We start from the raw sequence: 18,046 nt of genomic DNA, 5'->3' as shown, positions 1-18,046 counted from the left end.
AAGAAAACATTTGAAAATTTATTATCTGATAAGAATAATGTACACTATATTCTATCCACACCATACAATAGAATATTTTTGGATGCTTAAAGCAAGGCCATACTGATACATTCCATCATCCAAGAACCTTGGAAATCTTATGTTAATTGAAATAACCCACTCTGAAAAGATAATTTATTATATGACTGCATTTTGTAAGATGTTCAGAATAGGAAAATGAAGGGAGATAGAAGGTAGATTAGTGATTGTTTCAGGCTGCCTAATTTGAAAGGAAATGGGAAACAAGTGCTAATAAATCTAAGGTGGCTTTCTGGGGGGGATAAAAATGTTCTATATTGATTACAGCTATGATTTTACAATTTGAATATATTAGAAGCCATTGAATATTACTCTGTACATAGATGAATTCTATAGGTGAATTATATGTCAATAAATTTCAAATACACACACACAAATCAAAGAGCTTGATTTGCAAACCAGGAACCTAAGAGTCAAGGCCATTAAACAGGATGGTGCTCTTTAGAAAATATACACAGAGAATTATATACACTGTATAGGACTAGAACCGCCTTTAATGCAAGACTTGTTGGTGAGTCATTGTTGAGTCACTCACAGTGTCTAACACGAAAGCAAAATGATCCAGAGCAGCGGTTCTCAACGGGGGATAATTCTACCCTCCAGGGTGCATTGGCCATATCTGGAGGCATTTTAGATGTAACTACTCCCCTCTAGTGAGTAGAGGACAAGGATGCTGCTAATATCCTATGACTCACATACAGCATCCCTAACAAAGAGTTACCCCACCAAAATGTCAATAGTGCTGAGGTTCAGACACCCTAATCCAGCATAAAAATGACAAAATGAAAATAAGAAAAGGTGAACAAAATGAGTCTTTGAAAGTGAGAATTAACACTTGGTTAGGTAATTAGGTACTAATCATGGAGGATTTAGAAAAGTCTTCAATATTTAATAAAATGGGTTTGAGGAGTCGGTATGATCTTCGCTGGCAGAGGCAGGCTGCAGGCGGAGGGCAGTCCTGGAGATGGGAACAGTGTACAGACAGAGATGCTGGGACAGAGAAACTTAGAGAAGGTGAGGGAAGAGCACAGGAACTAGAGTTACTTGAAACTCAAGATAGGAGCGTTTAAACTGGAAATCATTTGACTGACAAAGATTAAAATTATGAAAGCAAGTATAAATAATGGAGTTTTACCATAATTCAGGAGAGAATGAAATATCTAATGATTTCTTGGCATTTGGATACATGGTCAGAGATATTTGGAGAAGAGTATTTTGAAGTCTGTGGACTTCAGGATAATTTAAGAGGCAATTTCAAAAGTATAGAGAAAATATATTGTTATGTTGTAGTAGGTGTTTACACGAATAAACCATTTACAAAGTAAATTTGAGCTGCGCACTAAAGATTCAATGGGGGAAACCAAGGAGGCTTGACAGCTTATTGTAAGAAGGCACCAGAGAGGAGAGTGAAAATGAATGTGTACACAGCATGATCGACCATCACAAACACCCCAAGAGAGCTTTCCTGATAATATCCTGAATATGATCCAGTATTTATGAGTAAAGAAGAAATCAAAAGTTTTCAAGAACTTTCAAATGGCCAAGTGATTACTTTAGTGGGGAAGGTGGAAGGGTTTCTTGTATAGAAGTGGTGATCATAAGAGTGGAACTAGAAGGACAGAAATACTAGTAGAGAAGCAAGTCCTAGGGGACTAGGTACACAGTTCAGGGCACAGGGTTGGTTGAACTTACCCATGAGTCCCAAAATTCCAGTTGTAACAAGGAGAAAGAAACAGAAGATTCCAAGAATCACTACAGTGAGACACCAGATAAAAGGAACTGAAGACGCTGCCCAGAGAGAAAAAAGAGAGATTGAGTAACTCAGCAAGGACAAGACTGAATTTAAACACAGAGTTCAGAGGGACACTTTTAAGAAACTCAAGATCCTATGTCTTGGATGTGTTCAAACTTGGAATTATTAATTGGGTGTGGTACTGAACAGTTTGAAACAACAATGCATGGATTATTGGATGTCTGCATTCTGCTCCTTCTTCTGTTTGTTGTGCTTCTCTTAGGAATGTCACATGTTCTAACTTGACGAAAATTATCCCCTGCATCATCTAAATGATTTATGAATATAAAGTGGAATATTAGACATATAGACTCCATTTTAAAACTACAAATACACTTCTAAAATATATCTGTATACATCACTTTTATTGATCAACTACCAGAATATATTTCTTATTTTGGTAATATCAAAAGTTTGTAAACATATAACAATGTTCTCTTTGGAGCCTTCCTTACTAGTGTTATTTAATATTAGGATTATCCTCACCAACTGCACAGAAGAAATTATAATAAAAAACATGTATCAAATAATGTTCATCATATACTGTTTCTTGCAACTTTGTAGAGTGAGTGATAGTGACATCAGGAGATTCACAATTGTTTCCAAACAAGTTGAAGATAAATAAGTTTCCCACCTGACTTGCTCAGTTACGCACATGCATACACAGCACCCAGACTACATTAATTGCCTGGAGTCTACTCTACGTGGATATTCAGTTTTCCACACTGCTTTTCTGAAGGAGTATAGATATAGAATATGGTTTAAAAAGCCTCATGCAACTGGGCAGGCTCACTCAGTTACACCGAGCAGTGGTTTGTGACAGGTGAATTACATTCACACAATTAGAGGACATGTAAGCTGGGCCCTCTACGTCAATTTTACCTTTTCCTTTGGGTGATTTACTCCTCGTTCTCGTTGTCTGACTGGATATTGAAGTCGATTTGTTCACTTCTGAGTAAACTACTGACTCTTCCATCTCTGGAGATTGAAAGAGAGATGTGGTCATTGCTTTGTATTCACACTATTCTCACAAACAAGGAGGTTATTAAGATGTGTGAAGGTGGTTGACTAAGATTTTTCCAAATAAAAACATCTATGTAATTGTTTTCTTCCTATTAGGTAAAGTCCATCAGGTAAATCTTTGAAATGGTAAAATCCTGAACAGATGTTAGACATAAAGTGTCATGTGCTAGATTATGAAGAAAATCTTTGGCAAAGTTATTTAATAATAAAGAGAAAATAATGACAATTCAATAGGGATTGGGAAAAATACTCACTTTCTTTCTGCATGTGCTTTTTGGAAGGAAGGTGTTTCAAATATACGTATGTTGTATTTTTTTCATTCATTTCTGAAAATTTTTGAGGTACAGTTCTAAAAGACAGGAATTGTCAGTTTTTTAAATTAGTTTTCAGTTTCTGTCATTTCTAGGTTGTCCCTGTATAATTAAAATCAGTATTTCATACCATTTAACTACTGATGAATGATTTTACTTTTGCAATATTTTTTCAGGGGATATTCTTCCCTTTGATTATTTTCTTTCCCCTTCTCAAAATGATCAGTTACCATTTTTCTTACCATACTTGAGTATTATCATTTCACCAACTATGCCTGGACTTACCCAATTACAATATTTAATTTATTGTAGAAGGTTAACATGGATATGGTCAATAAAATATATATAAAACATTAAACAATTTTTCCTATCCTCCAAAATTTCAAGAAAAATGTTATGAGTCATCTATATTTTAAAAATATATTGTGTTACATGGTGTTATTAGCAAATATCTCCATGATCTCTCCTAATATCTTTTTCTATTTATCTTTACTTTTTATTAATGATTCATAGACAATTTGATTCCTATAATTGGTTAAGAGATTGTTGTCATCTCTCCCGATGTACTATGAAAAATGAATGTCTTACAGTTAGGACACAGGTTGACTGAGCCGTACTCCCATGGGGTGAGTCCATAATATTGGAAGGCGTGGGCTCAAGTCAACTAATCTTATTTGAAACTTTGTCAATGTTAAAAATGTAATTAATTTGTTTCAAGTATTTAAAAATGATCTCAGTAATCAACTAAGAAATGTATAGAAATAAAATTGTGTTTACTGAAAAGAATTCAAATTCTTATTCTCACTAGTTTCCCAGTGTACCAGGAACTTGAACACGTTTCACTTGGTTTTATTTTCTCAGCATTATGCTTCCCTTATCTTTTATGATGTGACTAAAAATATATAGGACTCTGTGTGTTCATAATATCCACTATGCCATTCGATCATTTGCCACAAGATAACATCTCATAAGAAAATGTGATTTACAGACATACATTTCTAATGCCTTTAAAAATTTTTACCAAGTCTGGACTATATCAGTAATGTGAACAAACATCACATAAATTAGCAAAGTCCAGAGGTAGATGTGAAATACAAAGACATCTTAGTATATAGGCAAGATAAATGAATAATTAATTAAACATTTACTTAATTTCTCATATCCTGTCCTCTTTGATATGACCATTTACTCTATTGATGCATTTGGTTAATTCAACAGATATAACAGGAAACTATCAGTTATATTCCATGTTAAACTAGGAACACTGAATATAGAAGGTTAATTCACTTGAAAAGTAATTTTTGAACTTTAACGGTTCAGCTCATTTGCCTACAAGATTGAATGTATTGGTTATTAAAAAAAAGAATTTATTCTCTGTGCTCTGTATAGGCAATCAAGTGGCAGGAATAATAATGATATGGGCTGAGAGCCACAACCATAGATCTAGTTGGCGATACCTGTGTCAGTGCAGTAGAGTTTTCCCTCCAGTGGAGTCTGGTCCAAATAGAAAGGTGAGCCTCTGTGGGTGGATGGACTAGATGTGCATCTTCTGGAGAAGTTGATCCTTCTGGGCTCCCTATGTTATCTGCCCTTGTTTCTCAAGAGCCTTCAGTAGTGCTCAGCTGCATATGAAGACATGAGAAAACAGTTCGCATTTAAGCCTCAGGTTTCACTATCTGCATCCTTTATCACAGAGACATTGGTTCCTTTCTGTCTTTTTTTTTTTTTAACAGAGATGAGTGAGAAACATAATTTAAAGGCCCATGCTAATTTTGCACAGAATATAAAGTAAGCCTTAGCAAAAAAAGACCACTATTACCACTGATGACCACTGACAAAGAGTACATAAGACTCTAAATATATTCTGTATAACAGACACTAATGTTTTGTGCTCCAAAAGAAAATAATACCTAATGAAAAATTTACATTCATCTTGTAATCTACTATAATATCAGTTGCATGAAAATACATAAACATTAACAGAGTATACATATTTATCTGAATGAGAGTTTGATTAGTAAAGTTTTATGGCCTAAATTGTATCGGAGTGAGAGCCACTCAATCTCTGGTTGTTTAACAATCCATCTAAATTCAGTGGTTTTATTCTTTGAAGCATTTTTCTACAAAAGTTTTACAGTCTGTTTTTCTGTACATTCCAGCATAAATAGGGTATACTCTGACAAAACTTTAGGTTTTGCTGAGTTTGGGTTCCCTTCCCCTGTACTCAGCACTGTAATTATAAAATACAGAAATGTGTTAGCTCCCTCCTTAGTGGTCTGATGCGGCACAGCCCACGGTGCACTGGCGAAACAATGACAATGCAGTTGAAAGATATGGATCCTCACTCAGGAGAAAAGGGTGGAAATAGTTTTATGTGTTTCCACCATTTAACAGTAAAAGCACAGTAAAAATACCTTTCAATTGTGGATTTGATGTATGTGAAAAACTCTTGGGTGTTATACATTTGCAAAAAACTTTTCATGGAGGTCCAGAATGGAGAAATGATGACTAAAGGCACGAGATTTTTGTATAAGAACAACTTTTTATGGAAATGATCAGACATAATAAATGTAATAGAAGAACAGCCATCAGTAGTCTGTGAAAGAGGAATGATTTTTTATATTCTAGGTACTTGTCCTTTTTGGCTTTGTAATAGCCATTTCTCCTTTTTGTTCTTCTCTCCCCAACTGCTGTAGACTTCATCCAAACAGCCCACTGGCAAGCTCAGCACTCAATGGCATTGTGATTGGATTATTAGACCTTGAAATTATTTGCTTAGACCTTAACTTCTCACACTTGCAAGTCCTTCTGATGATTTTTTCCCTAATACTACTTTTTCCAGTTAATTAGAAAGTCAAGAGTCTGACTCACTTCTTCACCATTTTTTCATTATATTGTTTTACAGCACTTTACTTATTTTTTCAACCAATGATACAGTGCAATAATTATTTTCATCTTAAAACACACCTGCCCCATTAGTCTAAATATTTCAATAATTTTTACATCTTTCAACTGAACAGAGTTCACTATAATTATATATCACTATCCAAATTACCTTGCCCAATTTTTAGATGTTAATTTACCAGATTACTGAATACCTGCAAGATGTCAGCACTGTACTGAGCACTCGGAGATATTACCTCATTTAACTCTGAAATAATTTGAAATCTATAAAAAATTAATATGAAATTTTTATAATTAATAATACAACTAAGAGGCATTGTTGGCTTTCTGTTGGTTATTAAAATCTCTCTTAATTTCAAGAATACACACCTGTAGATAAACACAAAAACATCAAAACTTACAGTACATCCAAGAGTCTGTTATTTATCGTAATCCTCAGGTAGCCTTCAATTGACAACCAGAACAAAACAAATTTTTTAAGTATTCATACTTTTTCACATTCAAAATATAGAAAAGAGGGAAATGTTCATAACATTTTAGTGTTAGCATACAATGTTTATCATCTATTTAACATGGGGGGCATCTGTAACAGTATCAACAATTAAAAAAGGAAAGGGGGGAAATAATGTGGGTGGTATCACATTTTTCAAAATATTCTTTGTGTTGTATTTCCCTAATTGTGAAATTAAAAATCACTTTGTGTTTTCTAACTTTTGTCATCCAGTAAATAAAAGTTTATGTTTGATTATTTTTTATACTGTCATCAACATAGGAGCAAAGTTATGGGGAGGAGTGTATTAGAGTAACTTTCTCCAACATGAGAGATGGGCTATGTTTAGATGAAAAAACTAAAAGCAGCTGAATCAAAATGCATTTCTTTTTCTTTTTTTAAAAATACTTTATTTATGTATTTTTAGGGAGAGGGGACAGGAAGGAGAAAGAGTGGGAGAGAAACATCAATGTGTGGTTGCCTCTCATGTGTTCCCCACTGGGAACCTGGCCGGCAACTCAGGCATGTGCCCTCACTGGGAATCGAACCAGCAAACCTTTGCATCTGCTGAGCTACCACTATTTTGGACCAGTAAGGTCCAAAATACATTTCTAAGTATAAACCTGAACACAAGCTAGCAATGAAAAATTAAAGACTTATGATCCTTGAAATACACACTGTGAATCATGAACAACATTTCACTCCGGCAGGTCCTGACACATTGCCACTACTCACTATATTTTCTAAGGCAATATATGTTGCTACGTATGTACAGGAAGTTCTGAGAGGATAAGATACTAACAGCTGATTAGCACTGTAGAGGGCAGAGAGGAGAATAAGATTTAGGGGAGTAGGCAAAGGGGGCTTCATTATATATATTTTTTTCTTTTATTTTTTAAATTGTATTTTCTCCATGACCATTTTACTCCTCATATACACCCCACCTCCCTGCAATCACCACACTTTGTCCATGACCGTGAGTCCTTTTTCCTTGATCCCCCCACCCTCTAAACTGCCCTCCACCAGAGCTGTCATCTTGCTCTCTGTCTAAAGTCTGTCTGTATTTTACTGTGTTCACTTTGTTTGCTGGATTCCACATATGAGTGAAACCATATGGTACTTGTTTTTCTCTGACTGGCTTATTTCACTTTGCATAATGTTGTGTGGGTCCCTCCCTGCTGTTCCAAAGGGTAAAACTTTCTTTTTTTTTTTAACTGTCAAGTAGTATTACATTGCATAAATGTCCCATAGTTGTTTTATCTGTTCATCCAGTAATGGGCACTTGGGGCTTTATTACATTTTTTTAAAGAGCAGAAATACTCATGTTATTTGTGCCATTAAGATTTCATTATCTTAAAATGTCTTTCTCAAGAAAAGGGGAAAATGCCAGAATTTATAGGATTTTTGACCCTGAGGTTTGAGGAGTCAGAATGTCAAGGTTCTGCCTTTCACAGTTAGTACAATCAGGAACCTGAGGAACAGGATGGGGGCAGAGCTTAGTCATGCTCCCCACGGCCCCTCCTCCAATCCTGACAAGATACTCAGGTCCTGGGGCTTCACAGCCAATGGCCTGGAGACTCCACGGCCTGGGGATCTGCTTTCATCCTGCTCCCCCTCTTGGTCCATCCCCTACCTGAGGCCTTGTGCTCCTTTCACACTGAGCAAACCTAAGAGCACGTTGGCCTCAGGCTGCAGGACAGAGACGCCCTGTGCGTGAATGCGGTTGACTGCAGGTCGACTTGCAGTCTTCAGACAAGCCCTGCAGGTTGACCTGTGTCAGGCAGGAAGGGGAGTCCTGCGTTTTGGATGTTTCTTCAACTCTCACCCAAGCCCTTTCATCAGCTTCTCCTCCTTCTAGTCGATGTTGCTTCCAAGGATCCTCAGTGACAAGGCGGGCCGGTTAAACACAGGCATTTCCAGAACGACTCAAAGAGTGAGTGATTGTTGGGGTGAAGGGCCTTTCCTACACTGACTCCCACTGTGCTCAGGCCCAGGCCTGCAGAGGTGGGTAGGTGACCCTGCAACTGTACACCCTGAATGGCAGGCTGCTACCACTTCCCCACCTCAGGCGTCTGATAACAGTTGGGGAAGTCCCACCATGTCAGTCCGAAGTTCTAAAGGGCCACTTCCTAACTGTTGTCCTTAGGCCGTCTTCCGACCTCAGGCTTCAGGTCCGGAAAGTGGAGCTGACAAATAGACTCTGGGACAGTGATGATGAGGACTTGGTGTGATGCAGTTGAAATCTAGGCACAAACTCAGTTTTTGTGGGTATTCCCCCTTGCTGCATCTAGAAACTCACTTGTGTGGGTTTTCAAGTCAGAGACCACCGTTGGAATTTTACATACACACTTTTAGAAACTCCTGTGTGGCTGATCCTGTGCTGGACACCCACCATCTAAAATCAAAACGGCCCGAGTGTGCCGTACACCCCCCCAAGTGTGCTGTATACATGCTATGGCATTTAGGTCTCAATGCCACGGTCCTTGCCATTTGCCCTATTTTGAAGTAACAGCATAATATACAAGAGATATACCTGTAAATGGAAAAGGAGGAAGTATTAAAAAGCAATGGATGTGCAGGTGGTTTTAGTTCCCTCCTCTGTAAAATAAGATAATCATTATATAACCCATTGGGTGGTCCTAGGATTACAATGCATGCAAAATTACACATGTATATGCATATGAGATAGGTGTAGATTTCCTGATTTATAGATGAGGAAACAGACTCTGGTCAGCTGAGCATCAAGTAAGAAGAGAGAGAAAATCCTGTGCATGAAAGGAAAGTGAGTCTGACAGGACAGGGTGGCTGTGACCTTCTCACCTTCACCTTCACCTTCCTGTGTCTCACTTACTCTAGCTGTGCTGGCCTCCTCACTTTATTAAAAGTCACTCACATACATTAAGCCTGTTTGTGCCTCAGGGCCTGGACATTAGCTCTGCCCTCTGCTTGCAACACTCTTGCACTAGCTCTGCTGTCCTTTAGTGTCAGCCCACAGGCTCCCTCTTAGAAAACCCTTTCCTCCCCTGTTGGACACGGCTTTCCTCTATGTCAGGTCTTCTTTCTCCCTTCCTTTTATGCTTGATTTTTATCCTGACTTATTACCGTGAAGAATTATACATAAAACTACCTGCTGATATCCTGTTTGTCTCAGAATGGAAACACTATGAGGGTAGACATTTAACCCTCTACACCTCTGAGTTGCTGGCCCAAAATCATACCTGGCATGTGGAAGGTGTTCTGGGGTCTTTGTAAAATGAATGAGTGGATGAATGAATGAATGAATGAATGAAAGGGCACCACAGCTAGACCAGACATTCTCCTTGCGCCAGGATTTGACCAGCACAAATGTAAATAACATGTGTATTTGTAGAGGTACAGTTTGGAAAGCCCTCCTGAACCTGGAGACATAGCTAGTATATCTCATTTCACAGTAGTATAAATTGAATCAAGTCTCACAGCAGAAAAGCAGTTTTCCCAAGTTTCTTGCATGTCAGGAGTTGCAATTGGTCCCACGGCTCCTGGGAAGCATCACCTGAACTCCGTGGATCTCCTGTCTTAGTGCCAAAGGCAGAGAAGCCTAGAAGAGAGTGTCATCGCAGGCTCAGTGGCACTGTGTGCAGCAAGTTAGCCAAGTCAATTCAATGAGAAAATGACAGTCTCCTCAGCAGGCGGTTCTGGAAAAACTGGATACTCCAAAGCAAAAGTATGCATCATAACACTAACATTAAACCATGCAAAAAATTAACTCAAAATGGATGAGACCTAACTGTATGGTATATTATAAAAATCTTAGAAGAAAATCGAACATCCTAATGATATTAGATCTGGAAATGATTTCTTAGATATGACACCAAAACACACAAAACAAAAGTTAAAATAAATTAATCGAACTACTTAAAAATTTTTTCATTAATATTTTAAAATTCTCTGTATCAAAAGATAATCAACAGAGAGAAAGGCCAATATACAGAATGGAGAAGGTGGCAGGTCATATTTCTGATAAGGAGTTATATCTAGAACATGTGGACAATTCTTAAAACTCAACTACAACAACCAAAAACAAATGACTTGATTAAAAAATGAGCAGAGAACTTGAATAAACATTTTGCCAGGGACTATATACAAATAGCCAACAGGATACAAAAAAGTGTCTCAGCATCACTGATCACTGAGGAAGTGCTAATCAAAGCCATAGCAAGTTATTCTCTCACACCAACCAGCATGGCTACAAAAAGTGCCAAGGGCAGGAAGGGACATTTAGTTGAAGGTGGTCAAATGGTACACACTTACATTTAAAAGTTAAATTAAAAAAATAAATACAAGTTTAATAAGCACTAGAGGCATGTATATAACATGACACCTATCTTTGACACTGTTGTATGTTGTATTGGAAAGTAGTTAACAGAGTAAATTCAAATGTTTTATCACCACAAGATAAGTATCTTTTTTCTTTTTCTTTTTTTGTATCTATATGAGATAATGGATGTTACCAAAACTTATTGTGGTAATCACTTCACAGTATAAGTAAAATCATTATTCTGTACAGCTTAAACATATACAGTGCAATATGTCAACTATATCTCAATAACACTGAATTAAAAAAATCTCAGAAGGCAATGAGTGTTGGCGAGATGTAGAGAAATTGGAACCACTGTGCACTGGTGATGGAATATGGCGAGGTACAACTGCTGTGTAAAAGAGTATGTTGGTTCCTCAAAATAAAAGAAACAGAACTACCATATGATCCAGCAATTCCCCTAGGGAGACATCTCCAAAGGAATCAAAGCACAGTCTGGAATAAATGTTTGTACACCACGTTCATAGCAGCATTGTTTACCTTCACCAAGAAGTGGAGGCAACACAGGTAACCATTTGTTGATAAATGGGAAGCAGATAGGAGTGTGTAAATACAACAAATTATTATTCAGCCTTAAGTAGGAAAGAGATTCTAACATATGCTATAATGTGGATAAAACTGGAGGACATTATGTCATGTGAAATAAACCCAGTCACAAACAAATATTATTATATATCCACTTACATGAGTATCTGCTCTAGTCAAATTCAGAGAGAAAGTAGAATGGTAGTTTCCAGGGACCGTGGAAAAGTGAAAGGATGGAATATTGCTTAACAGGTATAGAGCTTCCTTCTTGCAAGATAAAAGACCTGGTGGTTATTCGCACAACTATATAACTAAGAGTAGTAAAGATGTTAAATTTTATGTTGTGTGTATTTTACCACAATTAAAAATTAAACAAAATCCCAAAACTTGTGAAATATAAATAAGGTCCATCCAATGATGGTACCAATGTCAATTTCCTATTTTTACATTACATTGTAGTACATTTTATATGTAAGCATTTATGCAAATGTTCAAAGGAAATTTGAATGTAGGATACAAGAAATTTCTCTGTATTATTTTTACAAATTCTTGTAAGTGTATGATTATGTCAAAACAAAAAGTGGGGGAAAATCCCACCAAAGAATTGAAGAACCTGTTTGCATTATATGAACTAAAAACAATAAAAGACTAGTATTCACAATTTTAAGTAAATTTTTCAATGCAACAAAAAAAGATAACCTGAGTGTGGAAAGAAAAAAAAAAAGAAAGAAAGAAAAGGCCAGTTGCATGAAGAGCAATTCTACTTATTGACAGAGATGGTTATTGCAGCATTACTGGTAGAGAAAAGTAAGAAGTATTTGAGATGTCTCAGAGCAAAGAAATAGATGAGAGAGTTTTTATTATGCCATACAATGGAATTCTGGACTGAGGTTAAAATTAAGTTCTGAATTCAACTGCATAAGTATGCATAGAAGCTGGAAGACATAATGCCGAATGAAATAACATGCATAGTGATAATGCTTTTTAGGGATATTTTCACTTTGTATAGTGTATGTTTTTAAAACTGACAATATTGAATTTTGGAACTTTTATACACTGTCCAGTAACTCTGCAAACACAGTTTGGTTAATTATTCAAATGATAGTGAAACTAAGTGTCGGAAATTTGAACTTGCCAGAGAACACATATTAGTTGCGGTGCAGATCTCAAACTTATATGTAATTCAACATACTCTTCTCTTTCTAGCATGGGCAAATGTTTTTCTCTTAAAAAGTAAGAAATCAAATAGAAATGCATACATAATTCATACAGAATAATGACTTTAATGACTGATGGCATTACTTCGCAGCCCCAATGTGCAAACAGTGACTGAAATTTGCAGGACTACTTGCTAAGTCTGTGTGAGTTGCAGGAAGAGAGTATACAAACTCTGCTTCCTAATCTCCATCAGAAGCACTCATACTCTTTCACACCACCACTCTGTGCTCATACTCTTGGTAATTTGGCAGTCTTCAGGTGACAGCGCAGACGTGGGTGGCGGGATGTATCTCATCATGATATACCCAATATTCCAGCCTCATCTCAGAGACTAGAAAACTAGGAGAGCCCATAAAAAACAACGATATTCTGAAATGAGACAGGGACTGTAGAACTTCCACAAGTCTCAGTTTTTATAAGGAAAAATTGTTGCACTTGTCTTCTGTTGCTCCTCTTCTTTTCTCAGTATTTGATAGCAAGGGCAGCAATTTTCTTTTCACAAACATAATTGGAAGATTTGGAACACACAGAAGGAGCTATATTTCTTGCTGATATCCTTGCACAGCTTCCAATCATTGTCCGTTGCCAATCGCTTAACATAGAAGAGAAACATACAGGGGATGTAAAATATTCATTCACCGTTGCATACATGATGAGAGATATTGGTCCAAAATTAGGATCGTAGGTTTTTCTTACTTTATAGAAACTGTCCCTTGGTGACCTAGGCTTTCCTAAAGAGGACCTTATGAGCAATATAGGCATAAATTTGAAAAAACTCCCTCTCTCCATGTGCTCACTTACTCACCTTAAGCCCTTTGCTATGTGTGTACATGTGTAGGAACATATATAGGTATGTGTATATGCTTATAGACTATATGTATGCCTTTTCCCATAAGGTAAACCATGATCTATAATTATAGGATTTCTTAATTTCTATTCTAGAGACTTACACTTTAATCAGGAATTTTGAGTCATCTTCCCACGTCCAGGAACTGCTTGCTTTTTTACGGGACAATCCAATCCAGTGGGGAGAGGAAAGTTGGCTTTGAATGAACTTCTGCTGTAAAAGAAGCATACTCTATGAGCAAAAAATCTTATGTTTCTGAAGCAAGGTAATAATCTTGTTAATATTTTAATTATTGTGAATAACAAGAAATAGAAAATCAACTTCACCCTGGTTCTACTAAAAACTATGAAATAATGGGATCTTGATTTTTGCTATTTTGTTAAATATAAAGGCATAATTGAGACAAAAGCCACTCTCTTGGTTTAGCTGTGTTTACTTAGACTTAGGACCGAAATCTTTTAACATCTTTTCAAAGCTTATGCCTGTGCCTCAGGAATGAGTTCTGAGCAAGGATTTCTTCTTTGGGCTCCAGGTACGAAAGCACTGAGGATTCTATAGTGTTGTGTTCTATTTTTGCTCTGCAAGTGCTGTAGATATTGCTTGCAAAATGGACATCTTGAGGAAGTAGGCCTTTTCCTAACAGTTGAGGTGTCTACATAGCTGGACTATATGTTATTTGATAAGTATAAAAGTATTTGACATTCATCTTGCACTTTAACTTTACAGAGCACATGCACATGTATTCTCTCACTTGATCATCCTAAACATGTTGGAAAAATATATATACCCAGTTTTCTTTTTGTTTCCTATGTCTTTAAGATGATGAGGACAGCTCAGTTCCTCTGCCTGGAAAAATAAATCACATGGATCCCCAGACATAAAATTTACCATTCCATTTCAGCATTTCAACAGGTGTCTTTATTTCTCAATAAGGTGCCCCAAAGGAAACCAGAACTTCTATGCTCTGAAACCCATTCTTTGACCTCTGTACATCCATGGACCCTCAAGGGAAGATTTCTTATGTCAAAAGATTAATTAACAGTGGACAAGTTAATAAAACATTATCAAATATTCTATCTTTTGTGATGTTATTCTCCAGTTCTTTAAGTCTATGAAAAGGTTGTTATAGTTCAGTTTCTCATAGGAAAAGCTCAACTTGCATGGACTAAAACTTTTCACTTCTTTTTTAATGTTGCTGTGATAATTCATGTTCTGGTTACCATCCATTTACTAATGAACCCTACAGTTCTTGTCTAAGACAACAATAAAATATTTTATCACTAAAAGCTCATTAGTAATTTTTAACAAAGATACTTATCAAGATATCACATTCTTTCCCATACCTGTCCATTTAATATATTATATTTTCATATAATCTCTTTTACCTTATCTATAAATAAACTGGACTTAAAAAATTTATATGATCAATAATAATGGCAATTTTATTTTATAAATATTGAGATATAATTAACATATGAAATTATATAAATTTTAGAAATAGACTATAAGGATTAGCTTTTTGTATATATGTGAAGTGATCACCACATTAAGTTTAATTAACATTCATTACCATAAGTGCACTTTTCTGTTAGAATAAAAATGAGGTTAATTGAGTCTTTGACATGTTCTCTTTTCTGATTCATATTTTGCTTTGTTTTCTTGCTGATTTTCAAGTTCATAATTTTTATAGTGACTTTCTAGTTGTTCAAAGCTAAGCGTAACTGGACTAGTACAGAAAACAGAGTGATTGTTAGCATCTGTTAATCTATCTTTGAGAGAATATTAAAAGATTATGAAATTAAGAACAAACTGACAGTATCCAGAGGGGAGAGGGGAGGAGTGCATTTGGGGGGGAAGGGTGAAGGGTTTACAGGAACAATTATAAAGGACACACGGACAAAAACAGGGGGAGGGTGGAAACAGGGAGGAAGGCGGGATGGACTGGGGTGATGGGGAGGGGTGGGGGGAAAAGGCAGAACACTGTACTTGAAAAACAATAAAATTCAAAAGTATACAATTAAAAAAAACCCTAAAGCTAATTCCATACATTAAAAGAAAAAGAAATTATGCTTAACTTGGAATATTAGGACATACTTTTTGCAGAAATAATGGTAAATTAATTGTGTTCAAAACCAATATAATGATAAAGGTCATGAAATATTCAGTGCAGTTATCTTTGGCAGCTAGTATGAGTTAAAATTTAGTATGATTTAGAAATGACTGACCCTCTAACTCACATAGTTTTTCTTTTTACCTCAAACTCAGTAGTAATGGTGTATTTCTTGATTTTCTTACATGTATAACATATTCAAAAACACTGAAGCTTATTTCTGTAAAATTATCAATATAAAATATGCAATTATCCTTGATAAAATAATGTATTTAAGAGTAACTCTTTTCTAATTGATTCATGTGTGACTTTCTCATGAAGATTCTAACTGTGGATGACTTAGATGAATTAATAAAATTTCTAAATTAATTTCCACTAGTATTTATGACTTTACCACAAGCACTGTCTGGATCTGAGTCACTTGACAGATGTGAGCAGGGCTAAGAAACTCAAGTATTGTCTAGCATTAAGATTTAACCAATAACTCATAATTAGATAAATAAAGCAGTAGGTAAAAGGACATGCAGATTTGTGAGAACGTAAACCTGTTTATTCTTGTATTATTTATTTGTAGTACAGCTGTAAACCTAATTTTGCCCACCCCATACTGTGTGAGCTGGAAAACAGAAAATATACATCACCAGTTCTTTTTCATCTTCTATCTTAGGAAATGCGGAGTTCATTTCACTGCAGGATTTCTTACTCTCTTCAAAGCTCTTCAATTCACGAGAAAAATAGTAACACTTCTCTCCACAACATGACCATCTCCTCTCACACGTGCTGTTCTTGCTTCCTTGAAAACAAAAGATATTCCCTGACCACTCAGTGTGAACCCTGAAAGGGAAGTCTGTGGTTCACACACTGAGAAATCCTTCCTGGTCCTTCTAAAAACATTTATCTAATGAGACTGATGATTTCATTTCAGCCTTCTGAGAAGTGCCCGGGCCTGAGAAGAGGGTTCTACTACTTACATTTCTCCAAGTTCATGCATAATATTATTAAAGCATCCTAAGCCAAATTTCCAAGAAAATTAATATTTTTTTCTCACAACTTAAACTTAATAGACTTAACAATGGGAAGAGGCTTCTCTGTGTTCTCAAGAACAGCAATTTTCAACCAGTGTGCTGACACAGTTGTGTGCAGAAGAATTAATTTTTTAATTGCAACACCTGATTATTTAGTCAAGGGTACTGATATATTTTTTTTATCTTAGATTGTCAAAGAAAAAATAATAACAGCCCACACAATATTGCTGTCCAATATGAATGAATCAAAATTACACCTATTATTTTGGTCTGGCCAGTTGGCAAAAAATATATTTTTTGGTGTATTGCAGAATTTTAATAATTAATTCATTTTGTGCCATTAGATGAAAGAGATTGAAAATTGCAGCTCTAGACTTAGTAACATCTGTAGGTACAGAGATGTTCTGACTTAGTGCCTGACTGATGTACCCATATTAAATGGTAGGAAATAATGATTAGAAAATTTGACAAGGAGACCTAGGTTATTTGTTTTACTGTAGAATATATATTACTTTGAGAACTAGCAACTAATGTAAAAAATACAATGCCATGCATACAGAAAAATCTCACCACTGGAAAAGGCCAATATTTTTTTTCGATTAAATAAAAGTGAAAGTTTGTCTCTATAATTTTTAGATTAATAATAATAAGTCATTTTTTAGATTAAACAAATTATAGAGGCCAACTTTTACTTTTATTTATTTGGAAAAGAAAAAATACCAGCCTTTTCCAGTGGTGAGATTTTTCTGTATGAGTGGCATCATAGAAGGGGAAAAGGTACAGAGAATAAGTAGCATAGATGGTAGGTAGAAAATAGACAGGGGAGGGCAAGAATAGTATGGGAAAGGTAGAAGCTAAAGAACTTATAAGTATGACACATGGACATGAACTAAAGTGGGGGAATGTGGGTGAGAGGGGGTGTGCAGGTTGGACGGGAATGAAGGGGGAAATGGGACAACTGTAATAGCATAATCAATAAAATATATTAAAATAAAAAAACAAAAAATAAGTCAAATTTGAGAAGGGCATCTGGTGACTAAGGAAACAGAGAAGCAAATTGTTGGTCTTGGTGTTTGATCAATTTATCTGCATACCTGTGTGAAGTGGTTCCTCTATATCAGATAGGTTTTTCAGCATGGAATTGTCTTCCTGTGTTACATTGTCCAGTGGTGGTTTCTGTGGTTGGCATTTGTGATGACCCTGGAAAACTTTACTCAACACCATTAGCTCAAGGAAAGCACAACATGGGACTGACAAAAAAGTACAATTTTAATGTTAAAATGCCAGTTCAAGATCAAGAGTAAACACCATTTTTAATCACATCTACTTTAGGTACTTCTCTGCATATGATTTATGTACTTGTATC

At 35.9% G+C, this 18,046-nt stretch overlaps 1 protein-coding gene across 1 annotated transcript in view; it reads left to right on the top strand.

The window, feature by feature from the left end:
* Positions 1-938: 938 nt before the first annotated feature.
* Positions 939-18,046, top strand: part of LOC128626900 (uncharacterized) — a 45,412-nt gene continuing 28,304 nt past the window's right edge. The window contains exon 1 of the mRNA XM_053662180.1: positions 939-1,092. Within this exon, the coding sequence (XP_053518155.1) occupies positions 939-1,092 (154 nt within the window). The remainder of the gene's footprint in view (positions 1,093-18,046) is intronic.

Source organism: Artibeus jamaicensis, unplaced genomic scaffold (genome assembly GCF_021234435.1).
Source record: "Artibeus jamaicensis isolate MK-2021 breed Jamaican fruit bat unplaced genomic scaffold, CSHL_Jam_final contig_233, whole genome shotgun sequence".
NCBI lineage: Eukaryota > Metazoa > Chordata > Mammalia > Chiroptera > Phyllostomidae > Artibeus > Artibeus jamaicensis.
Note: the sequence above shows the minus strand (reverse complement) of the source record. Positions and strands in the feature narration are given on the sequence as shown.